A 26,606-nucleotide genomic window follows, 5' to 3' on the forward strand; every position below is an offset into this window, starting at 1 on the left:
GCCTTTTCTGACCTCCGGAAACACAAGAAAATCCAGTTCCTTTCTAGCCTTTAGTGATAAAACAATGGGACATTATAAATTGATGTTTGTACGGCATACATGAGAAGAAACACATGCACAATTAAATACACAATGAAAAAGAATAGAGTTGGTCGAATGGATCTTATATGGATTTCACAAAATATTTTGCCTTGAGTTTACTTTTAACTTTACTCATTTAAATTGGAGGATTTTTTTTTTTGCTTTTCTCATCCAAAGCCATATTTAAATAACCAGTTGCAATCACAATACTTTACCAAACTTGAAAATGTCATTTCCTACACTTTGGGAAAATAGGTGTCTCAAGATTCTCTACTCTTTATCCTACTCTGCCCACCTTCCTTTCTCCCTATATCCCACGTTAAGATTTAATTCTGAAATTACTCTGACTTTTGGAGAAATGTCCAGATTCTCTTTTACCACATATGTTTTGATTTTCTGAATATTACACACTAATGGGAATCTGCTGTGCATCTGTAGTAAATAAATCTTTGAATTGCTAATTGTTTCAGATTAACCCCGTAGATCTTTAGCATAGATCTTTATGGTGTTTTCAGCCCACAAATTAGCCTGTTTCTGGGATTTTAATCATAAACATGCATAAGGGTCAGAATGCCTGGGGAATAGTGTGCCAGCAGCATCTATGTATTCTGTCGCCTCCATGGGGCGGGGAGGGCAGGTCGCCCTTTATCTCCCCATCTCCCCCTCTCCCCTTGTATGATTCAGCTTGGGCCGCCATAATGGAGTACCACAGACTGAGTGGCTTAATAACAGAAATGTATTTTCTTGAAGTCGGTAGGCTGGACGTCTGGAAGTCCGTGATCAGGGTGCCCGCAGAGTTGGGTTCTGGTAATAACCTCTCTCCTCAGCTGAAGAGACAAGCCACCTTTTTGCAATGTCTTCACTGTATTTAATACTGTCACATTGGGGGTTAAGGTGTCACTGAATGAATTTGAAGGGGGGGGACCCAACTCACTTCATAACGCACCTTAAGGACAATGCCAGTTGTCTCCCATGAGATTCTCCAGATCCTCGCTCCCCTTCTTTCTCAAGCTCCATGCTCAGGGATACTGATCCCTATGGGCTCCCAGGTCCTCTGGCTTCCGGGAGAGAGATGGGAGAGAAGGAGAAAGAGACTAGGGTCTCAGTATATATGTCCCCGGCCCCCTCCCAGCAGGGCCAACATGGGTTGGTATGTCCCCTAGTCATATCTCAACTCGTACTAGCCCCTCTGTTTCCAGTTCCAGTGACACCCCCCCCACTCCCCAGCTTCTTTCTGTCCTAAGGGTGTTGGGATGGTTATTGATCTCATACTGTCCTTTGATGTTTCCCTTCACCATACCCAGCTGTAAAATAATTCCCTCAAATTATTTTTGATAGACAGATGTCACTTCTTTCTGGAAAGGACATTTCCAAGGCAATGGCAACCCACTGTTCTTTCAACCATTCATTCTGTCAACCCAGCGGATCTACAAAGGACTCCATAATAATGTCCTAGTTCCTTCACAGCTTCCCTTCTGGATGCTGCCATGATAGAATGACTTGTGGTCCTACTTTTGAGGGAGCCCTGGTCAGGTTGGGATTTCTAGGCAGAATTTTGCATCTGAACCTACGTCCTTCTCCCTGAGAATGCTCAGGACCATGCATGCACCCTTTCTTTATCATTTTAATTGTGCCACCAAGTCTGGAAAGAACTTGGAGGCTGGTCTGCTCTTAGGTTCTAAAGCCAAACTTCAATGAAGACACTGGAGCTTTGGCTAAACACAGTACAGCAACCACCAGCCCCCTTTTTGCCCAAAAGAAGACTATTGTTGAGGGTTAGGGGCACAGGCTTTAGCTCCAGTTGGATTTTAAGCTCTGGTTCTGGTGTTCATGTGCATTTCTGAGCCCCAGTTTACCCCTCTGTGAAATGATGAGATAGACTTGAATTGTGCAGAATAATGTTTGTGCAGTGCTTGGTGCCTAGTAAGTTTCTATAAATGTTAGTCTCTACTGTTTTTAGTGCACAATGAACCTTCTGTGTTTAAAAGCCCTCTTGACCATAAAGTAAAAATTATCTCTTAAGAATTGGCCCTGTGTTTCCCCTCTTAAGAGGAGAATAAATGTGTTTGTTTATAAAAATCATATATGGTCATGGAAGGATGGTATGAAAAAGAAAAAAAAAAATCTTTCCTAATCTTACCAAACAGAATTAAGTTCTGTTACATTGTCATTTTATGATAGCTTTATGCATATAACTTTATACACATTAAGTTCTTTACTCGCGCACGCACGCACACATGCACACAGGCACACAAACATTTTGTTTTTCTGAACTGAGACCATATTATATCATTTTGTATCCTCCATTTGTAATTACATTGTGAACATAAAAGTACCTTCTAAATATTCTCTTATTAAATATTCTTTTAAAACCAAGTATGTTTTTAAAGATCTTTTCAGTGAATTTTATACATAGGCACCCAGTCATGATTTTGTATAGGTATATATATGTGATTATGCCAGACGGGCTTTTTCATGGTTTTGTGGTTCTTAATCTATTGTCTGTTCCAGTGATGTTTAAACCAGGAGGGTTTTTGCATTATGTCATGCGTTCTGTTGACCTGCCAGATAGAGCTCCAATGTGACCATGCTTTTTGCCAGCAACACAGCCCCTCGGTGTGTGATAGAGAGGGTACATATTGATGAGGAATTGGACCCTTCCTTCTTTGGCTATGATGTTCTGTCTCTGAGGTGAGGATATGAGTCAGTCACCAGAGTTTCTCAATCTGGGCATCCACACCATAGTGAAGAGTAATTCCTTCTAGAGATTTACAAAGCATTGAATAAAATCCTTCGTTTAGGATGGCTTAGTGATTTTTGCATCCTCCTGTACATTTCCTGAATATTTTGATGACAAACTGAAGGATGGTAAACCAGACCCAGCTGTCTCGTGGCAATAGCATCCAGAATGTTCTCTCTCTCTCTCTTCACGAATTTTTCCCATTCCTGTGCGATCATATTGCATTTTTCCACATTGAAAGACAAAAAGAAATCTATGTTCAGGTCAAATCATGTCATAAATATTCTGTTCCTTGAACTTTCAAGGTCAGAGACAGTTTATCAAGGATATTTCAAATTCTTTGTCCTCTCTCTTTCCTTGGCTCTTTTACCAGAAATTCCAAAACAGCATCCCAAATACTTTCCTTCCACCTGAGACCATAAAATCTAGGGCCTGGAAGCAAGAAAGAGGTTCAGCCATCACCAGCTAGTGATTTTGGTTCTCACTCCCTAATTACCAAATGATAGATTTGGCCTATGTGTCCTTAAGTGTGACTTCTAGTTTTAAAAAGGTAAAATTTCTGGGGCGCCTGGGTGGCTCAGGCGTTAAGCGTCTGCCTTCGGCTCAGGTCATGATCCCAGGGTCCTGGGATTGAGCCCTGCATCGGGCTCCCTGCTCGGCGGGAAGCCTGCTTCTCCCTGTCCCTCTCCCCCTCCTTGTCTCTCTCCCTGTCAAATAAATAAATAAAATCTTAAAAAAAAAAAAAAAAAGGTAAAATTTCTGAGGTATTCAGCTCTAGCTATTCAGAGAAATACACTTCACTTTGGCTAACTTCTCTCTTTTCTTCTGAAGATCTTATCTTACGGAACCAAATAATTATGCTTCACTACATCTATGTTCTACTTTGCTTGTTCTCCTTAATTATTTTATGACCTCAGGAAACTCTGCGAATGTTTCGGCATAAAGAATGTAACCCCATCTCCTAGCCTTGTAAGAAAAATTTCACGGATCGGGTCGAAGAAGGTATCCGCCATCAAATATGTTTGGGAAAAAAACATCCGATTGTGCCTCCCATAGAGTTTTGCAATGAACAATCCCTTATTGAGTTCTACAGTAGGGGAATCTGTTTCATTTTGCTTAGAGTTTCCCAAACATACTTAATCTTGAAATTCTTTTATTTTTTTTTTAATGTTTTTTTATTTATTTATTCATGAAAGCCAGAGAGAGAGAGAGAGGCAGAGGCAGAGGCAGAGGGAGAAGCAGGCTCCCCGCCTAGCAGGGAGCCCGATGTGGGACTCGATCCCAGGACCCTGGGATCATGACCTGAGCCGAAGGCAGACGCTTAACCATCTGAGCCACCCAGGTGCCCCGAAATTCTTTTATTTCTGGTAGCATCCATTAACATCCTTCATAATTAGTGTCCATGCCATACATAGAGGGGACACAGCTCTGGAAGGCACATCGTCCCTAATTCTGCTCCTCACCAATGAGGTGACTTAAGAATTAATCACATAACCTCTCCATACCTCATATGTCAACTGAGGGGGCAGAAGAGCACCACTTCATGGGGGGAGTTATAGCACTAGTAAAGGTCTGCAGTAATCACAGCTAATGATATTTCAACTCTGGGGTCTGGCTGTGTGGGTTCAAATTTTGTCCTTCCACTCCCTAGCTATATGACCATGGGAACATTTCTTAATTTCTGTAGCTCAATTCTTCATCTGTATAATGGGGACAAAAATTGTACCATTCCCACAGCGTTGTTGGAAGAGTTCAGTCTGATTCACATAAAACAATTATAATTGCGCCTGGTCCATGGTGGGTACCTAATGAATGTTAGCCCTCCTCTTGTCGTCATTGGTGTCTCGTGACTTCTATGACTATGACGTGAAAAGGGTTATTTTAGGGTTTTTTATTGGGATATAATTGACATGTAACATTATATTCATTTCAAGTGTACAAAATAATGCTTTGGTATTTGTATATATTGGGAAATGAGTACCACAGTGGGTCTAGGTAACATCCATCACCATGCATAGTTACATTTTTTTTTTTCTAGTGATGAGAACTTTTAAGATCTACTCTCTTAGCGACTTTCAAATGAACAGTGCAGGATTATTAACTCTAGTCACCAGGCTGTACATCACATCCAGATTATTTTAGTTTCTAAAAACGACTCCTCTTGGGACACCTGGGTGGCCGAGTCAGTTAAGCGTCCGACTCTTGATTTCAGCTCAGGTCATGATCTCAGGGTCGTGAAGTCGAGCCCAGGGTCGGGCTCTGCGCTCAGCACGGAGTCTACTTAAGACTCTCTCTCTCCCCCTCTCCTTCTGCCTCACCACCCCGTCCCCCCGCTCATGCTCTCTCACTAAAAAGAAATTAAAAATAAATAAAAGCAACTCTTCTTACCTCAGAAAACAGCTTACATCCAGCATGTTACTAAAATAGCATCACACCCCTCCTGCAAATATTTGATGTGCCCTGTTGCTATTGATCTCTGCATCTAGAGTCTGTGATCTGTGTCTTCTATCGTTTAACTTTTTCTGTTCGTGAACAGGGGCGGAGAGGCCTCGGCTCTGTTTTTGTCTGGGCCTCGGGAAACGGTGGAAGGAGCAAAGACCATTGTTCCTGTGATGGATACACCAACAGCATCTACACCATCTCCATCAGCAGCACAGCTGAGAGTGGGAAGAAGCCTTGGTACCTGGAAGAGTGTTCGTCCACACTGGCCACCACCTACAGCAGCGGAGAGTCGTACGATAAGAAAATAGTATGTAACACTTGAGTGTCACGATCTATTCATTTATCTTTCCCTATGAGAGACAAAGGAAGAACCATAAACATGCACCAAGAATATACAGAAGTAGACGAGTAATATATGGAAGTTAGCTGCTTGCTCAATCCCAAGTATTTGTAAATGTTGTCATTCTATTATTAATTCATCAAATTTGCTTATCCGGGTCATTACATTCCAGCACTGGATGTGGTCTTAGACATGAGTAAGCTTCGGTTTGGTTGAAGACAGATGAATGGTCCACGTTCACCTTGTGAGTTCGTGGCAGAAGAGAGACAAGCTCTGACTCTCAGTCCAGTTCCCTTGTCACCCTGTCCCCATACCGTCTTCAAAACTTAACCTTCCGTGCTTTGGTTTCAAAGTGCTTATGGCTAACTCAGTGTGAGCTAACCCTGTCAAAAGGCGCTTTCCTGCTGCTGAGGCACCAGCTTGCCTGAATGAAAAGCAGAGAAGTCCTGTGTGACCTGCTTACCCACACGCCCTGCTCTCTCTGCACACAGCAAACTGAGTCAGAGTTCGGGTTGCAGGCCCGGCTTGCATGGGTTTTGTTGACTGTTGAGCTCTCTATTATCAGCTGCGTAACTTTAGACCCATCACTTAATTTTTCTGTCTCAACATCCTTATCCGTAAAATGTGAGCATTTGGGATCACATAGCTTATGGAGTTACTACCGAAATGATGACGAAGTAAATAAAAAGTGCTTTGCACACTACTTGACCCCTCAAGGAAGGTTCTGGCTTTAGGGGTGCCCAGCAGTGTGCCTCTGATGTGAAATTTCAAACACCTTTGCGCTTTCTTCTTGGTCATAGTTTTATAAACTGTCTCAGGATTTGTCTTTCTAAAGTGAAGCTAAGCGGCTTTCCTTGATACTTTTTAGCCTGTGGCTAAGAGCCTGCTCCCAGGTCTTAGAGATTTATGCAAATTTGGGTCACATCTGACTTTTACACAGTGGTGGAAATACAAGTGATAGGATACTACTCCCCTCATGTAGTGCTTTATCCACATCCATCTGGTTCTTCTCGGTTCCTGGTTATTATATAATCGTCATGTGTGACTTCTCAGCTACTTTTTACTAACTTCTTTAGTTACATTTTTCAGGTTGATAAATTAAATTGCCTACCCATCTACCCTATCCTTCCCTAATTCCTTCACAATAGTTGGCTTTTCCAACTATTGTTTTTTTGGGGGGTTATTTGGTTTTTGGTTTTTTTTAAGATTTTATTTATTCATTTGAGACAGAGATACAGAGAGAGCGAGAGAAAGCATGAGCAGGGAGAGAGGCAGAGGGAGAGGGAGAAGCAGGCTCCTCGCTGAGCCAGGAGCCCGATGCGGGGCTCGATCCCAGGACCCTGGGATCATGACCTGAGCCGAAGGCAGACGCCCAACCGTCTGAGCCACCCAGGTGCCCCCAACTATTGTTAATAGGGGCTCTTGTTGTACCTCCATCTTTCCCATCTACAAAATACTGCCATCTGTACACCTACCCCATAAAGAAAGGCTCTTGGATTGTGAACATGTTAATGGTTTGAACATGAGTAGAGTTGGCAACGACGTCAGCCTTTTATGGTCCAGCTGGCCCCTTTTCCTTCTAGATGTCAGAATGACAAATAATCCTGCATCGTGCCTGGGACCTTTTCTTCACCAGGCTCTGAACCAGCTGCCCGTGGTGCCTCGGAGATGGCCACTTCCTGGCGGTGGCATTGTGATGGAGTGTTGCAGGAATGGCTGTGTCAATCTCCCTTTGTTCTGGGGCTCTCCTCCCCGGGTCATCCATTTCCTTGTGCCATTGGCAGCTTCTTCAGGAGAGCACAGTTGTCATGTCTTATTTGTGTAGGGCACCTTTGTGATTTGAGCCAGGTGCATGCTGAGGATTCAGAAGAGAGGAAAGATCCCTCTGCTTCTGGAAAAGCACTTCTGTGGAATAAATTTTACTCATCCTCAACAGAATGTCTTGTCATGGTAGGCAAGCAGGAAAACCTTGCCCTGGGTTTCAAAACAGCCAGATCTCTGTCTCTTGGGTTTCCTGCCCCTGCTATTAGTACAGTCGTGGACGTTGGTATTTCATTCATGCTTTAACAGATTCAGATCAGTAATGGCCTTATATCTCTTTACAACAAGTGAAGCATCCAAAATATCAAGATTATTACAATAAGAAGCTCCCCTGCAAGCTAAATAGAAATCAGTTGAAATGACTGGCTACTATAAAGCCATATGATCAAATAATATGTTTTTATTGATAATAATGCATACATCGTATTCCATGTCCACTATCTCCTACATTCACGGTTATCTTAACATAGTGCCAGGCACTGGGCTGTGCACATTAAATGCATCATCTCATAATAGCCTCAAAACTCTACCCAGGACGACCAGGCACTGTCCTCATTTTACAGATGAGGAAACTAGAGTGCTTGGAGGAAATATAGGCAGTAAGCGGTAGAGCCTGGATTTCCGCCAAAGTCAGGATGGACGACGCCCAAGCCCGTCTTGTAACCAGTACGCGGTCGTGTTCTGGGTACTTTCAAAAGACACCCATTCTGGAGGCGTCTGAGAGAATGGTGCTGCTCTTACCCTTTTGGGGTTCTTTTTTGCAGCGATAAAATACATATATACACATATACGTATACACATGCAAATGTGTATTGTTTTTCACTACCTGGCAGATTTATTTTAATTTTCAGGCCATAAGACCTTCTCCTAATCCCCTAAGACCATCAGTCCTGTTGCAGAAACCTGAAGCTCTTTGCCAGTCTGGGTTGCTGGGTCCTGTGGCACGGTATCAACACTGAGCTCCTCCAGGTTATGCCTTTTGTGTGACGTTCAAGCTACGGCTCTCTGTCTTGTGACAAGTGTCGTCTGTTAAGGCACCGTTCCCCCAGATAGCACTTAATTTATGCCTCTTCTCGAGCATCTCCTCAAGGAGGATTTTCTTTCTCACCTCCCTTAAAATCTCACCTCCCCCACTCTATTTTTTTTTTTTTAAGATTTTATTTATTTATTTGACAGAGAGCACAAGCAAGGGGAGTGGCAGGCAGAGGGAGAGGGAGAAGTAGGCTCTCTGGGGAGCAGAGAGCCCGATGAGGGGCTCGATCCCAGGACCCCGGGATCATGACCTGAGCCGAAGGCAGACGCTTAACTGACTGAGCCACCCAGGCGCCCCTCCCCCACTCCCTTTATTGTTTGGTTTTCTTCCTCCTGTCCTCAGAGCGACTTAGCACATTGCACGTTTTCTTGCTGTCTGTTTTGGAAAAAACAGATTGGAAACTGTTTCTCAAAAACTAGATTGGAAACTACGTGAGGCTGAAGACTTTGCCTTGTTCCTTCCCAGAGCCTGCGCTGAGTAAATATTCGTGCATAAATCACGACCAGACATTGGGAAGGATGGGAGCTTCAGGAGTTGTTTATATAGCTACAGGAAGACAGGGAGATGTTCTATTTCTTTAAGAGAAACTCCTTCTTCTGATAGGTTGGTGAAAGGCAAAGCGTATTTGACAGTAAAATATTTGACATACGAAATGGCCCACAGGAATCTTACTACATGATAAAGCTGTACCTACAACCTTTCTTTGTGTCGAAGAGCATTAAAGATCCCCTTTGTAACCCTTCACTGCCTCCTGAAATTTCTCCCCAGTTCTGTTTGGGGAATAAAGCTTCCCTCTCTCCCCAGCTCCTCCCATCATTAAATTATCTCTTTCTTTGGGGACTAGTTCAACCTTTGCCCTCTTTCCTCTAGCAGTTTGTCTTAAAGATTAGAATATGGTGGTGATCGTATTCCTCCTGGGAGGGGTCTTGCGAGCCAAACGTTGAGAATATATGCTCTGCTCAGCCCTCTCCTGACGTCATGTTACTTATTTGTGTTCAAAACAAACTTGCCGCCTGGGGTATCTCAGGCTTGGACTGAGCGACCAATTCCATGTGGAGGAATTCTCTTAGTGCTTTCCATGTTCCTAAGCAGCTACACATTTTCTTGTTTTGCAGAAACATCCTGCTCCCCAGTCCAGCCCTCCCCTGCCACCCAAATCATTATTCAGGCATAGCCACCATTCGTACCCGGGTTGATTTCTGTCATCTCTCTGTTTCTTCTTTAGATTTGGGAAAAGTCATTATTTTTCAAGCAGAAGACTAGGAAACCCAGATGTGGGTAGTGTGTTTGGAAGTTGGACATGTAGTCTCTTGAGAATGTTAAAAAGAGGAAAGGACAGGGGTGCCTGGGTGGCTCAGTCAGTTAAGCATCTGCCTTCGGCTCAGGTCATGATCTCGGGGTCCTGGGATCGAACCCCACATCGGGGCTCCCTGCTCAGTGGAGAGTCTGCTTCTCCCTCTCCCTCTGCCACTCCCCCTCTCCTGCTTGTGCTTGCTTTCTCTCATTCACTCTCTCTCTCTCTCAAATAAATAAAATCTTCAAAAAAAAAAGAGGAAAAGACTGTTCCTGAAAAGTTCTGATTTCCACTGTGGGCTGAAGGAGAATGTCAATGCCCAATTGCTGACCGGAGCTGGATCTCAAGGCCGATTCCACCGCCATGGCCAGTGGTGGTCTGGAACGGCCACCTTGGCTCTCACGGACGGCTACCCCCTGTAACTCAGCTTTTTCTTTTGGGGCCACGTCAGGATTTAATGCTCTGCCACTTACCCAGCTCTTTAGTAGCTACGCATCCTTAGGCAAGTTGGTCCCTCTGAGCCTCCTATTTCCTGAGTTAATAGTGTATCTTGCATGCAAAGTTCCTGTGGATTTAAATGTAGTTTTTTACACACACATGAGTGTGCACACATGTAAACACCTGTTGCATGTTTTCCCACTTGTTGCAAGTGGTGGTAGCTTTCTAAGCCATCCAGTTTGTGTTAGCACTGGCAGTGGTGAGGGATAGCTGTACTTTAGCCCCTGGATTAGATGTACGCATATATGCACGTAATTTTTGTAGGTGGTTATGAGTTTATGTGAGTTTTATTTGGAGATTTGACCAAAAAAAAAAACAACCTTGAAGTCTTTCCTAATAATTGGGGGAGTTTATTTTTTTTAATTTTTCTTATTTTTTTATTTTTTTATTTTTTATTTTTTTATTTGTTTATTTTTTTTATTTTTTTTTTTAAGATTTTATTTATTTATTTGAGAGAGAGAGAATGAAAGACAGAGAGCATGAGAGGGAGGAGGGTCAGAGGGAGAAGCAGACTCCCCGCCGAGCAGGGAGCCCGATGCGGGACTCGATCCCGGGACTCCAGGATCATGACCTGAGCCGAAGGCAGTCGCTTAACCGACTGAGCCACCCAGGCGCCCAACTGGGGGAGTTTAAAGTATACTCTGAGAGAGCTTGATATCAGTAATCCAATTTAGCCAATAAATACCGTGCTTCTGCTCCATACCCAGCTCGGAGCTGAACATGATGGAAGTGCAAAAATGATATAAGATGCCATCCTCCTCCAGTGATAGCAGCCTCACATTTGTAAGCAAAACCTTACATTTGCACTTCACATTTACAGATCCCCGTAGAACACAGCGCTGGAATTTTGTGGGGACTCCTCGGTCATGATTGAATTTTAGACCAGACTTCGAGTTGAACCCAGAAAGCATTAATTGGTCCTCCATTCCATTTTATTTTGCTGTGCTTAATAAATCAGCTTCTTCTGTTTTATTCATTGACACATTGAAGATTTATTTTCTGCCTTTATCCCCCATCACTGTGTTTGAAACAGCTTTTCTGGCACATTTCTAATCCAAATCAAACTCCACACCAGAAGCAAATTCAACCTAACAGACAGTAGAATCATTTCATGTTTTAAAAATATCTGCTCAGTTGCTCTTTTAACAGATAGGAGACAATATGGCACCTTCAAAATAAAACAGATCACAAGATATCAGGGAGATAGAAAGTCTTAACTTCAGGGTTGCTATTAAGACTTGTCACTCATGGCCAAAGTCAATCTGAGCTGAGGTTCCCTGGAGAATTTCCTCAACAGGCTGGCATAAAAGATCCAATCAGCCCAACTAATGAAATGTGAAATAATAGGAAATAAGAGCTTAGGATGAGAAAAAGCCAGGGTTCTGCTCTGAGGGAGTGTGACTAGACCTGAACAATGCCCACGCCTTCTCACCAAACACAGATGACATCCCTAACTTGGTGGCATCCCCAAAACCATCTGCTCCTCATCCTGAGACAGGCCGAACATCTCATTTGCTGATCAGGACAGCTTTGATCTGGCTCGAGGCCTGGTGTCCTCTCCTGTTTCCCTCACTCCAATGGACAGAGAGGATATTTTCTTGAGCAATCTGAGAAGTTCTATGGAGGAGAATTCTGTTTCTGATTTCGGCAGGGAATTTGGAGTGCACTGGATGCGCCCCTGGGATGGAAACCAAATTTTGAGACTTGGTTTAAAACGGAATCGAAACCTACAGGGCTTTGTTGTTCTGTTCTCACACGTAGAGCCTCTGGACTCCATGACGTGGGCCGACTGTTCCACACAACTTTGCTTTTAAATTACGCTGTTAGAGCCTGCGTGCGTGTGTTGTGATTAATGGGGTTCCCCCATGTGGTTCCAGTTTTCGGGACATCATTTTTCTTCAAGACTGTGTGCTCCTTGGTGGTCTTTGCCTTTTCATTCTAAAGAGAGACCTACAAATTCCCTGATACTGTGGCTTCTCTTAATGATGAAAACCCTGCCTTAGATGTTTCCAGTCATTTACACCTAAATATTTCCACCAGTGACAGTAACTTCCTCTTGAAATGACCCAGCTGGAATTTCCCCTGAAAACAGGGTGAGAGGGAGGGAGGCCGCTTTTATTTCTTTTCTGTCTGTCCCTTTTCCCCCTCCCACTCTCCTTGGCCTTCCTGTCCCACCACCTTTGCACTCTTCCCAACCCCCCCCCCCCAACACTACTCACATTTCATTTAGATAAAGTGCTTGGAAAGTAAATAAATAAATGAGAACACAGTGCCGATCTGGAATTCCACAAGTGTGGCCATATTAAGAGCGTTTAACATGTGGTTGGTGTTTGTATAGAAAAGTACGGAGCAGCTTTTTATTTAAGCATGCAGCATGTACGTCTCTACCTGTGACTCTGTGTGGACGAGGCATCTTCCTGTTATGGACTCGGCCTCATAAAGTTTTTATCGTTCACGTTTGAGGTTGGCCGTAGGTGGTTATTTATTCGGCTCCAGGACGTTACACACACTTGGGGTGTTTATTCTGGAGGGGTTTCTGTGTACCGAAAGTGTCTGGTACATCTGAAGAACAAGCAAAAGGAGCCAAGTGCGAAGACATCATGAAAAATCTTGAATCCAGGCACAAGTCATTGAAAAAAAGAAAACTTGGCCAAGGAATGTGACCATGAGGGTGAGGTACAATGAGAAGAATGCACGCAGAGCCATCTCTTAACAACAGAGGATCTGGAGACTCGGAAACAGATTGCTTCTGGGGTGTTCATGCCTTGACTTACAGACCAGGCCTTTGGAAAACAAGGCTGCAAATTGAACCGCAATTTCAAATGAAGTAGAAGTACCTTTGCAATGACCCAGCAGTCTCACTTCTGGTTACATATTCACAAGAATTGAAAACAGGATTGCGAAGAGATCTTTACATCCCCATGTTCTTTGCAGCATTATTCGCAAGAGCCGAGAGACGGAAGGCACACAAGTGTCCCCTGATGAATGGATGAAGAAAGAAAATGTGGTAAATACATATAATGAAATATTATGCAGCCTGAAAAAGAAGGAAATCTTGCCATGTGCTTCAACAGAATGAGACTTGAGGACATTATTCTAAGTGAAAAAGCCAATCACACACACACACACACACACACACACACACACACACAGACAAATACCATACAATTATGTTTATATGGGGTACCTACAGTAGTTAAACTCAGAGAAACAGAAAGTAGAATGGTGGTTACCAAAGGTTGGGAGGAGGGGAGAATGAGGGGTTGTTTAATGGATGGAGTTTTATTCATACAAGATAAAAATGTTCTAGAGAGATCCGTTGTACAGCAGTGTGCATACAGTTAACAGTACTGTACTGGACAGTTAAAAGTTGGCTAAAAGGGTAAATTTGTGTTACGTGCTTTTTACCTCAACAAAAAAACCAAAGAAATACCTTTTTAAAGTCAACAATTAAAAATCCAGAAAGTTTCTTATGTAGAAGTGGGTAGGGCTCTGTTTACCCAAACATCTTGCAAGCATCCGACATGGAGGTTCAGAAGATGGCTGGTTAATCAGATCTGTTAACCAAGAAATAACCTCCCCTGCTTGCCAAACACAATGTCGGGGCTCTTGGCCACCATTCAGTTATTCCAAGAAAAGAGGGTAAGGCTGGCCTCCTCTCTCCCACCACCATGTCTTACGGGTCTATATATTTTTGTGCATTCTGCCACACTCCTTGGGTATCAGTGCCTATCTGGTATGGATAGTCTGGTGACATTCAAAGTGTCAAAAGGAACAAAAGACAGAACTGATGGCCCTGTGTGAAACTAGGTCAGCCAGCATGTCAATGTAGATCCATAGCAGATAATTAAAGAGTCCATTCAGACATCCTCAGGGGACCCTGAGGAAACTTTTAGGGGAGGGCTCATTTCTGAGGAGTTATGCGGCACTTTCTTCCTGTGAAGATCAGATTTCTTTCCAAATCAACCAATCTCCACACTCCTCTGGAAGGATACACCTTAGAACAACAGGACTTTGTTTTCAGCTGCCTTTATCCCCCCACACCTTTCTGATGACCTTCCACCTCAGTTTTCCTATTTGTCTTGATGCCACACAAAGCTTAACCACTGTCTTCCAGTAACTTCAAGGAGAGCACCCGCTCATCTCCTGAGGCTTGTGCATTCCCAGCAGGAGCGATATCAGCCCCAAGGAGGCAAAAGTAGACGCTTGTTGGGGAGGGCAGGTTTTTTAAATCTTAGCTATTTCACCGGTTTGCAAAATCTTACCTCATTTGTCTTGTTAAGGAGAATCTTAGTTTAACTTTTTCTCCCTGGGTGAAATGATCGCGAAAGAAAGGTTAAAAAGCACGCTCTTGCTGATGGGAATGTTATTCAGCCATAGCTGAAGTAAACTGGATTCAAACCAAGAGGAAAAACTGATCTAGTTCTCACATTCTGCTTTCAAAAACTGGAGAAATGGCGAATCTCCTTCTGTACTATACCGGCAGGCCCTTAGTGCTCTAACGTCCCCTCAAGCACCCTGGGTTCAACCTTGTTTTTGGTATTCACCTTAAGTCTTTGAGGAGGTCTTGGTTCTTCCGTGCACCATTTCTGTGGATGCTAAAAACCGATGTTCCATCTATGGCAGAGCATGCCTTGGCTTAAAACCTACGCATCTCCCAAGGTATCCGTTCTGGAAGGGCAGGGCCAGGTCGTGTGCTTTCAAGCTTCCAATGCCTACCTCAGTGTCTGGTGGTCGGTTCAGCGTATCTGATCATTAAAAATGTTAGGGTCATGAAAGAACTTTAGTTTTAACTAGAGCTGGGTCTGGGGTGAAGCAAGCAGGGGTTTGGGGGGGTAGAATTGAAAGGCACACAGGCATAACCCCTATGTTCCAAGCCGAAGACTCACCCTAGTCCTGACCCCAGTTTTAACAGAAGCGCAGTCCAATTTCCAAATGTTTCTCTTTTCAAAGTTGATTTACACGGGCGATTCTCTAGATGTGATAGAGTTACAGGAGTGCAGGAACAAGGTGTTTAAAACCACTGTTTCAACACCCCCTCCATTCTACTTTTAGGAGTGAATTTTCTTTCTACTTGCATGTGATTCCCATTGACCCCAGAAGCCTAAATTTTTCATTTCTGTCTTCTAGATTACTACGGATCTGAGGCAGCGTTGCACGGACAACCACACTGGGACCTCGGCCTCGGCCCCCATGGCCGCAGGCATCATTGCGTTGGCCCTGGAAGCCAAGTAAGCCTATCTCCCTATGTCTCCGCTGCCGACAGCCCCTCACCTCAAGGACAACTTACCCGTCCCCTCCGATAGAATCCCTAAGCGCAAGGACCCAAGATAGAACCTTCTAAGTCCCACCTTTATAAAACACCAAAGATTAGGGTTTTAAAAAGAATTGTTTTCCCTATATTAAGGAAAAAAAAACACACCTTTTTTTTGGTTTTTATATCCTTAAAAAATCAAACTGTGTAATTACTTTATTATGGAGTCATAGCACAAGCATGCCAATTGGCTCCAACACTGTTACCTTGTTGAGGTTTTTATTCTAGTCTGGGAATGTTCCTGTGAGGCTCAGAGCAGTCGGGGCCCTTTCCCTGCGGAACAGTGAGGCAGCTCAGATTCCATGACAATAGCGCTCCCTCTGGGGGACAGAATGTGTCAAGGTCATATGACAGATGCTCAGGGACAGGTACGACCCATCTACCTTTAATCCTGTTCAACGTGGTCAAATTCTGTGTCTCAGAGATCCCTTTGAAAGGCCCCTTAGATGATGTGCAGTAGGTCTCACCTCTTTTTTCTGTAAACACCAACAGATTTTGCTGTCTTAACTCTGAAATCACTGATCTTAATTCTTTCAAAACCTCATACGGATCTACACTCTCTTACCCTCCGTTTCAAAATCTGAAACGCCCAGAAAACTGGAAGTTCTTTTGCAAATTTGACACACAAAGTCCGCTGATGGCAAAGCTTGCCCTGAACTGGTTTGAGGCCTTTTACAGTCTTTGTTGTGAAAATTCATACATTTTACTGCAGAAATATGAATGTATTAGTTTATGAGGTGCTGGCTCAGACCCCTCGCCCCCAACTGAAGTTTTGTGTAATATGTGCTCTGGATGCCATATCTGAAAAAATTTTGAATTCCAAGTGCATCAGGTCCAAAGATTTTAGAAAAGGGACTGTGAGTCTGCACTCTGACACCCTCCTACAAGAGGACCATAAAAGCAACTGGAGTAATAACGTAAGTGTTTTTGCAAAAATAGCCTTGCACCCCTGCCCGAGGGAGGAAGGGAAAGATCCTTTGATTTAGTCGTACCTTGACGTACAGCAATAGTAGGTGACAGGAAAAGAATACAAGAATCATGACGAGACGTGGGTACTTCAATAAGAAAGGTTCTGGCTCGTTCTCAATACATTTACAGCTGCCCCTTTTTAAGGCAGGGAGCCTTTATTAAGGAAGTCGGGCCTTAATGTAAAATGGAAAGAGTAAATTATAAGCCATGGAAAGCCTTGGAGTAAGACAGACAGAAGAACACAGCTCTGCATGTGGGCTGCCTTAGTTTGTTCCGACCACTATAACAAAATACCATAAATGGGGTAGCTTATAACAACACACATTTATTTCTCCTTTTGCTGGAGGTCTAAAATCAAGATACTGGTAGCTTTGGTGTGTGGTGAAGGCCCACTTCTTTTTTTTTTTTTTTTTTTTTAAAGATTTTATTTATTTATTTGAGGCAGAGAGAGCACATGAGAGGGGGGAGGGTCAGAGGCAGAAACAGGCTCCCTGCCGAGCAGGGAGCCCGATGCGGGACTCGATCCAGGGACTCCAGGATCATGACCTGAGCCGAAGGCAGTCGCTTAACCAACTGAGCCACCCAGGCGCCCAAGGCCCACTTCTTAGGTGGGTCCCATGGCAGCAGGAAGGGGCAAGCAAGGGAGCTCTCTGGGGTCTCTTGTAAGGCTACTAACCCCACTCATGAAGCCTCCACCCTCCCTCCCAGAGACCCCTAGTACCATCATGTTGGGCAATAGATTTCAACACACGAGTTTTGTGAGAACAGAAACATTCAGGACATAATGCGTATTGTATCTCTTGTTGGCCTCTTGCCTAAACATTGGTGCTAAGGGATGCCCAGCTTCCCACAGATCTTTGTATTTCTTCCTTTTTGATGAGAAATATTAATCATTTCAGCGTATTGTATCTTTTAAAGTGGTGAAAGTTGGGGTGTAGCAAAAAACTTGTACTTACCCTATTAAATTCTCACTTGACAACTTTTCACTGGGCAGTTCTGCCCCCAGAAATCTCCATTAACTGTCTGTTGTTAAGTGGGTCACTGTTGTTTGGATTTTTGAAAATAGATTGTCTTCATCCTGAAATTCTAGGGTGTTTCTCAGGAATATTTTCCGATGCACAAAATACTGAAGGGGGAAAAAAGTCAGGATTTTTCCTGCACCTCCCCATTCCCCACCAAAAAAATGATTGTCGTCTCAAACTTTGCAACCAAGTGCCCTATCTGTGGCTATAGACCTACAGGTTACTCAGTTCCTCGGGATATTGCTATAACACTCATATTTCAACAATTCTTTTGACCACTGTTTAAGCTCAAGTGGAAAATCCTTACCTTTGTGGCCCAAACAGCCCACTCAGTTGGATAAGTTCGCTTTGGGGCTGGGAACACCCCGGAATTCTTCATCTGTTTTCTCTTTCTTTGCATTTTGAGCATTTTTAAAGACTAATTTTTGCCTCAACTGTGATGAGTAGAAGGAAGGTTGCAGGATACACCCTACCTGGAAAAATCCACCGTAGATTAAGATTTTCAGCAGTACAGTTTGATCATGGGGCCAAAGTAGATGGTCAGTAATCTGATAAAATAAGAAAGGATAAGCCTTGCCTCTTAACCCCATTGGCTTGTCCTACAGGCGAATCTTTGCCTCTGAGTGAAGGTGGAGGTTAGGAGAAAGACGTCTGAGCATTAAAAGAAGGGGCATTAAAAGTGGATGGTCCACTGGGATCAATAAGCCGTGGGCCTCCCACATGAGGAAAACGTATCTGGAACTAAGAAATTGGAGCCAGGAGCTCAAATGACAGTCCTCCAAGGCTGCGGTCATTCAAGCGCTAAGCCTAAACCCACTCCGCAGCCCCCGCAGCCCCTCCCCGGGAATCTCCTCTTATAGTAGTACTTCTCAACAACACTTGGACCTTGGTGTTTGGAGATTCAGCCTCTCCTCTCACAAGCTGAAAATCCCAATCTACAAAATACTCCCTTGAAAGGAGAGAGGGGAGAGGGCAGAGGGAGGCAGAGTTGGGCGCCAGGACACTGGGACACTCCAGACACGCATCCCCTGCTCAGGTCAGTGAGGAAAGATGAGGTTCAGTGCTGGGGTGAAGAACCACCAGCAGGGGCTTCAGTCCCCGTTTATTGGCACGGCCCCATTCTCCATGTCCTAGAGGGAAGCATCCTCGCTTCTCCTGAGGTCACTCGACTACAGTATCTACTCAGGGAAAGCTCCCACCTGCCGAGGTCCCCTCAGCCTGCTTTCTTTGCATCCGCAAGTGCTGGCCTGCATCAGGAGAACAGTAGATCCTCCTCTGGAACGGCTGCAACCACTGGCCATTCTGATGCTTCTCGCTCCCCTCCCCTCAGAGCTTTTCCCAAAAACAAACACCAAAAAAAAAAAAACAAAAAGCAAAAAAAAAAAACCAACAACAACAACAAAAAACACCTTGGTAGGAATCTAAGAGGAAAGAAAACAAAAACAAATACAAAGCATAGAAACAGATAAGCTTCAAGCGAGCAGATCTCTTATCCCAGCTTAACAAAAGCTCGGTCCTGAGTTAACTGCGTGACGGCTCACAGGACAGCCTCCCCCCCCCATCCTTCTCCCACGGGTGTGTAAGAACATGTATTGTAACAGACTCCCCTATAGCGCACCCCAGATCCTCAGGTAAAAGTGAATCCTCCCAAGACTGGAAGGATTCTGAGTGCCTCTCAAAATTTGCCACCTTTCCTGCTCTCCCTGGGTTTGAGCCTCCTCTTCTCTCCAGCTGCCTCTGACGTCTGATTGCAAACTTTGCCTTTCTAGTAAATAAGGCAGTTTCCTTCTGCTCCCAGAGATGTTGTCTGGGCACGGAAAGCGGTACATTTCTTAGCTTTCTAAAAAACCGTAAACAATTTCAGAGTAAGAGAAAAAACTGTGCTCCTAAAAGAGAGGGGAGAGAACTTTTTGTGTTGGGGTGCTCTTGTCGTGTGTGTATTAGTTCAGAGGTTTATAATATTTCAATTATTTGGGTTTTGTGGATTTGGAAGGAATTTTTGGGTTTTTCAGCGGAGCGAAGAAGGAATATGTAATCAGTGATTACGAGTGAACTAATTATCTTTTGGGCCATTGCTGCTTCAAGTGATGTTTTTTGTATGGCATAACTCAGAAAGCTCTGGTAAAATGAGTGTCCTTAAATGAAGAAAGTAGTGAAACATGACTAATAGTTTTAGGGGAGCAGCCTACAAGAACACCAGGTCACGTGTATAAAGAGCCTTGCACCTTGACACTAATATACATATATTGCTAGTACTCTAGCCCCCTGGGAAGAGAAAAGGCAGTTGTTAGCAAATGATGTTTCCTATAAAATGGCTTATAAAATAAAAATTGATATAATTGACGTTCATAAAAATACACTGTTCAGATTGTTCTTTTTTTTTTTTAAAGACTTTATTTGAGAGAGAGAGCATGAGTAGGGGGAGGGGCAGAGAGAGTGGGAGAAGTAGACTCCCCGCCGAGCAGAGAGCCCAACGTGGGGCTCGATCCCAGGACCCTGAGATCGTGACCTGAGCTGAAGGTAGATGCTTAATGAACTGAGCCACCCAGGGGCCCCTACTGTTCAGTTTCTTACACTATGCTTTACTGAAAGTTTCCCTGACCTGAGTCTGTAACTATTAGCAAAGAGAAGCTAGTTTAGTGGAGTCTTTCATATGTCCAATTACCAGCATTAGCTCAGGACATTCACAATTGAAGTTTACTAAAGAAACCTTTCGGCCTTAAGTTGCAAATGGTCTCTCATTGGAAATTGGAATAATATATATTCAGCAATCAAGAAATGTTGCACAGTGAATGGTCAATAAAAGGGACTGAGTCAGGAAGAAATTTCTAAAATTATTTAGGACTTTGAGAAGGAGGCTTCTGATACACAGACTATTCCACAAATCCTTGTTTTAAGTGACCTGGAAGCGTTTTCCTCAGATTTCATATCTCAGCGGCCTCAGGGGTACCTTCCTTTGAGAACATCTCATGTATCTAGACCCAACTTCAGAAAATACACAAATTGGGGTGGCAGTGTTACTCTGTACTAGAAACATACCTGGAGTGTATTAAACAGTCGCTGCTTCTGCTAGCTAGCTAGCTAGCCCCATGGGCATACATATACACACATTTCTAGGTAGGCTCATCTACTTTCTTCTTACTACCTATCTGTTCTCTCCTAGTTCAAATGTCCCATTGGAATATATCATATACGTATTTATAGAACACAGGTTATAGAATGTATATAGAGAGGATGTAGTATTAGGTAACTTAGCTAATTTATTGTTGTACTACAGATGTTTTTGTGTGTATTCTCTTCCAAACGAGGCTTAAACTCCTTGAGACTAAGGATTGTGCCTTACAGTCTTTATTTATATGCATATAACAAATACCTGGTACATACTAAAAAAAAAAAAAAAAAAAAAAGCATCATGCTAGATGCTAAGTGAATTAGGCAGGACATAATTTAAATATTTGTAAAACCTGTCACTTGCCTTCAAAGGGAGGCAAACATACACTAACATAGATGCACAAATTGTTTAAGAAAGCCAATGCAGTCATTTTGGGGGAGCGTGCAGGATTTGGCCGAAAATAGAAATGGCCAGCCTCCATGATCCAACTTGGAACATTGGCTCCATGACACTTTTATATCCTCCTTGACATCCAAGCACCGTGTTTTGCAAAAGGTCATTTCCAAACAAACATTAGGTCAATCCATCTAGTCCAACCTTCTCATTTTTTGTACCAGGGAAATGAGGTGAACAGAATTGCCCAATTTCATATATTCATTATTTTTATCTTTTAGTTCCTCTTGTTGGTGTTGATTAGTGACTTCTTCCCCACACTACCTCAACTCATCCCTTACCCAGTTTACTTATTGTTCCTTCAAACTGGGCTTAACTCAGGTAAAATAAAGACATGGTGTTATTTCCTCCCTTAGCTTCGAAGAGAAGCCCCTCCACCTTTGATCTTTAGTGGAAGGGATAATGGGAGACATGGAAAGGTCAGTGTGTGAAGAATTAAAGATGTGTTGAGCCGCAAGATGATTCACACCATATGCTGTTGATTTCAGAAAAACCATCCTGAAAATTCTTTTCTCAGGAAATTAAACTTACCATCTGCATTTCTTATAAACCTACAAAGTCCATCTATATACATGTTACGCAGTTCCTACTGATCAACCACTTTATGCCTTTGCTCTACCTTTCATTATAACCTCTGTCTTACCTATGTATGTTTCCAATGGACCAAAAATATGAGGAAATGCTCCAAATATTTGAGATTCAATATTATTGTGAGAAATTAATACCTGGGACAGTTGAGATGGTGCCTGGAGTTTTTAATAAGCTGAGTTAAAGTAACTAATGGAGGGGCTTCAAAGTTCTAGAACTGACCGTTTTGCAGGGAGCCCACATAAGAAGGACTCGATAGACATAAGCATTTCTAAATATTGGGGTTAGCATCTTAGGCCTGATATCTTGTAAACTCTTCTTATCTTCTTTGTTTTGCTTTAATTAAGAACACATTTCAGTATAAAATGTTCCATCAGAAATTCTCCCAAGGGCCACATTCCCCTGTACGAAATGCTGCAGTGGGCGGGGATGCAAATGCATTTGGTTGTTGAGGTAAAATAGCAGAGAACATATCAACTCTTTGCTTTTAGGAGAGTTTTCCTTATTTCACTTAGAACTTCAGAAGCACATGCACATGCTCATGGTATGAGCCCTGGATTCTGTAGAATGATGAGGGTAAGGATGGAGTTAACACACACTCCCCTTTCCCCCATAGTCTCAGAGTTTCTTGAGTACTGTAATGTTGTAGTTTGGGCTTAGCATTTAACTGAGATTTCTGGCATGAAGGGTTGGGATCTGTAGCATGAGGAGGGTGGGGAGACTTAAAATGTGCTCAGGGAGGAGAGCTGAAAAGGTTTGTGAGGTAAAAACAGCACACATTTCCACTTGAGGCCCAGCTGACAGAGAAGGGATGTACTGTCCTGGATGATTCCCTATAGTGAAATAATTGTAACCAGACCCACAGAGCAGTTACCATGGGCCTTCTGCCAGCACTGTGCATGAAAATAGCTTTGTTATGTCTACACACAAACAGACAATACACTGTGTCCTCTAGCACTTTTTGAGTTCAAATTATGTGGAAGCCAATTTTCACTGGACTCAACTTTTTACCTAACTAGTGGTTAATGGCTTAAAATAATGCAGCTTCTAAAGGTGTCCTGTATTGCTGGAAAAGCCCTGGTGAGGAGGCTCCTTCACCTTGTATTGTCTTGAGATTTAGCCCGGTGTGTTCTATCCCCTTCCTGAGATGAGGAAACGAAGAAGGGATGGGTAGTTGAGTCACCCAGAGAAGTAACCAGGTGATTGTTAGCTGCTGCTTTGGCTTAGCTTTATTTTCAAAAACAGATGGTTCACTGAACATATTTTGCTCCTATTGCTATAATAATAAAGATTGCTTCTTAAGAAGAGTAGTTCTCGGTTCAGTTGCAATTCTCAGCATTTTTCCTTGCCAGGTGTCATATGTTACCTTAGAAATGTCTCATGTTATAAATACCTGATTTGTGATTTAACCTAAGCAGGATCACTCTAAGATTGAAAGTGGGAAAGACCTTTTGGTGTCCTCTGGGATTTGACTCATTTTATACTAATTATATCATTATCTGTGATATGCGCCCCTCTCCACCATCTTGACAAGAATTCCGTTTCAAAGGACACTATGCCTGAGAATTCTATAAACAGTGCTACCACTTTGAGAAAATAATGTAGAAAGCTTCTCTTGGTTTAAGCCTTGGGGGGGGGGGGAGTGTGTGAGAAGGGATTTTGGAAGGAAACTTCTAATCTCATTTTTCTCATCTCTGAAAGGTATGTAAAGAGGATGTGGGTGTTAGTAACATTGAGCTTAGATGGAATCATCCATCCATTCAGTAGACATGTATTAATGGTCTACTTGTTGTCAGTTCCTACACTAGACATTGTGAATTGAATGGTGGGTTGACAGACATGGAATTTTTGTCTTCTTTGGCGAGGCAGTCTACAGCAAACCAAATGATAAGTACTTAGAACAACATAAACAGAGTAGAATAATGGAGAGAGTAATTTGATGAAAGGAACCATTTTATCTAGAGTGATAATGGAGAGACCTTTTGGAGGAAGTGACATTTTAGCTGAGACCTGAAATATAAGAAGGCTCACTGGTAGAGAACTGGACTGAGCATTGCAAGGGAGAGGGAGGAGCAAGTTGGGAAGACCACATAGTTGGAACATGGTTGCTGGGTTTGAGAAATAGGAAGATATTCATGGCTAGTGTGAGCTGAGGGTTTGGAAAAGTCCAGATCACATAGGGCATCATAGTAAGTAAGCATGATAGAGGCCTGTGGAGTCTTCTAAGGAGGGAGACATGATTTGATTAAAATTTTTAAAGATCATTCCAGCTTCCCCTTGAAGAACACTTGGTGTAGGAGCAAAGCAGGTACCATTTTGGAAGCTAGTAACATAGTTCAGGAGAGATTAGGGTAGCCTGGTCAGGGTGATGATGATGGAGACAGAAAGAAGTGGATAGATCTGTTGTTCATTTTGCAGGTACAGCAAACAGGGAATGAATTGGAATAACGTGCTTTGGGGGGAAAGAAAAACTCAAGGCTGCGGTCTAGTTTCTTAGCGGAGCTCTTGGGTAGATTGTGTACCATTTATTGAAATAGATACCCTTTGTTCTTTCCATGGGATTCTGAGAATTAAAAGAGGCATAAATACCCATGGGACTAGATCTCTGGGCCTCCGGGTCTTGCAACAAGACCCATAGCCAGTAGCCAGTTTCTCTTACAATTACTGACTATGCTTTGGTGCATCAGCTCCCCCAGCAATTTATTACTTAATTCTTAGAAAATGCTTTTCACTAAGATCATGGTTGCTATAAATGACTGAGACAATTTACATTTTTAAAATAGAGAAAATAAAGAATATGGATTTATTTACATTATAAATTGCTCATCTGCTATGTCCTTTAATTTAAATAGGGTGTTAATAGCAAATTGACTTTTATGCAGTTACCCCATAAGATTGCTTAGAAAATCTAATGAGTTAGTGGGTTCTTCAAGAAATATGTAAAATTTAGTATTTAAATTTAATCTCTTGAGGGTTTGTGGATTTTATTCATTGCCAGGAAATTTTTGTTCTTAATAGTGTCTATGGTAACACCCCAAACACTATCAAATATAATTTTTCTTGCTGAGAATAAGAGAAGCTGCCTTTTATCCCCCTCCAGGGTCCATTATATTTCACACCATAGTTTGCTAACTTAATCACTTTAAGCATATTTCAGTACATTCTGCAAAGTGACTTACTGTATAGCTTCATCAAATATCACTGTCTTTGTATTTGAACATTCTCAGATATATTCCTCAACTCTATATTGAAACCCAGTTAGAACTCTACCCTATTTTTATACCAGGTCTTCTTGAGTTTTGAATCAGTCTTGTATATGGTCACATTGTCTTAACCTATAATTTTTTAATTGTAGGATGTTTTTGTGTCATTTGTTCAGATGAGGATAATTGTTCCTAGTGACACTATTATTATTTTGTGTTTAGCTGATCCCGGCATTCTTTTTACTCTGTTTTTGAAGAATCATAATACATTTTGCCATCAGTATGAGAGAAATGTAAAGAAGAGAAGTAGAAATGACAGACTGAAAAGCATGTCATTTCACTAGCATGCAAGATTTATTCATGCTGACCTCAACAAGTCAATGATGGCATTTGATTTGTCAAAAGCCCAAAGCAACAAATTCATAGTGAAGTAATCTGAGATACTTGGAATACAACCTGCACACAAAAAAAGACATTTTTGTGTAGAAGATTGGCTTATTTCTTGCCATTCTGGGTTTTCGTTTCTCCGTTTGTGATGATTCTGAACCTTACTGAGTAACCATGTGTGTGACCAAGGTGAAGTCAAGTTTTATGTTCTTTGCATATCCCGGAAAAACAATATTCCTGTGAAGCCTGGTAGTGTCTTTCTAACCCATAAAGTCATAGTACATCTGACCGTGATATGCTGTATGGGAGATAAAAGTTTCTTCTTGCCTCAATTGAGTGTGGAAATAGTGCATCAGAGTGCAAAAAGGTAAAATCCAAAAATGATGGAAAATAAAAACAGTAGACAGCTTTCACTGAATGCTTGCTCTGTGCCAAATACTGAGCTGAGTGCTTTTATTGATTATCTCACTTAGTCCTCAAAGCAGTGCTGTAGGTAGGCATTAGCTCCCTATTTCAGATGTGGGAAGAGGCTTAGAAGTTTATCCAGGTGGTAAGCGGTAGATCTGGAAGTGGAACTCCAGGTGATGTGACAGCAAAACACACTGTTACACCGCATCACCTTTCTACTGTAAGAGCTATAATAAGACATGCTTAATTGCAAAGGTTGCCATGAAGTATAAGGGCCAGGAGTATGGAGAAGGGTGACAAAACTTTGAATAGGGATGATTTAGGAGGACTTTATAGAAAAAGAGGGATTCAAGCTATACTCTGAAGATTATTTTTTTTTGGCTTTAGTATGTATAAGTCATACAGAATCTTGTTTAAAAATGTAGATTTTGAGGGCACCTGGCTGGCTTAGTCGGTAGAGCATGTGACTCTTGATCTCGGGATTGTGAGTTCAAGCCCCATGTTGGGTGTCGAGATTACTTAAAAATAAAATCTTTTTTAAAAAAGAAGATTTTGAAGCCCTCTCAATATAGTTTGTTTAGTCTACTTTATTTTTTTTATTTTATTATGTTATGTTACTCACCATACATTACATCATTAGTTTTTGATGTAGTGTCCCATGATTCATTGTTTGTGTATAACACCCAGTGCTCCATGCAGTATGTGCCCTCTTTAATACCCATCACTGGGCTAACCCATCCCCCCACCCCCCTCCCCTCTAGAACCCTCAGTTTGTTTCTCAGAGTCCATAGTCTCTCATGGTTTGTCTCCCCCTCCGATTTCCCCCCCTTCATTTTTCCCTTCCTGCTATCTTCTTTTTTTTTTTTTTTTTAACATAGCCCTCAATATAGTTTGGGTGATT

General features: G+C 42.5%; 1 protein-coding gene and 1 long non-coding RNA gene across 2 annotated transcripts in view; both read left to right on the forward strand.

Annotated features, from left to right (window-relative positions):
* Positions 1-26,606, forward strand: part of PCSK5 (proprotein convertase subtilisin/kexin type 5) — a 440,253-nt gene that overhangs the window by 181,656 nt on the left and 231,991 nt on the right. The window contains exons 8-9 of the mRNA XM_081804067.1: positions 5,358-5,570; positions 15,380-15,480. Of these exons, the coding sequence (XP_081660193.1) occupies positions 5,358-5,570; positions 15,380-15,480 (314 nt within the window). The remainder of the gene's footprint in view (positions 1-5,357; positions 5,571-15,379; positions 15,481-26,606) is intronic.
* LOC145716992 (uncharacterized) lies at positions 15,522-18,221 on the forward strand. Its single transcript, XR_014139948.1, has 2 exons — positions 15,522-16,919; positions 17,128-18,221. It is a non-coding gene; the product is annotated as an uncharacterized LOC145716992 (long non-coding RNA).

The sequence above is a fragment of the Leptonychotes weddellii genome, chromosome 14 (genome assembly GCF_054177405.1).
Source record: "Leptonychotes weddellii isolate Sample4059 chromosome 14, ASM5417740v2, whole genome shotgun sequence".
NCBI classification, from domain to species: Eukaryota; Metazoa; Chordata; class Mammalia; order Carnivora; family Phocidae; genus Leptonychotes; species Leptonychotes weddellii.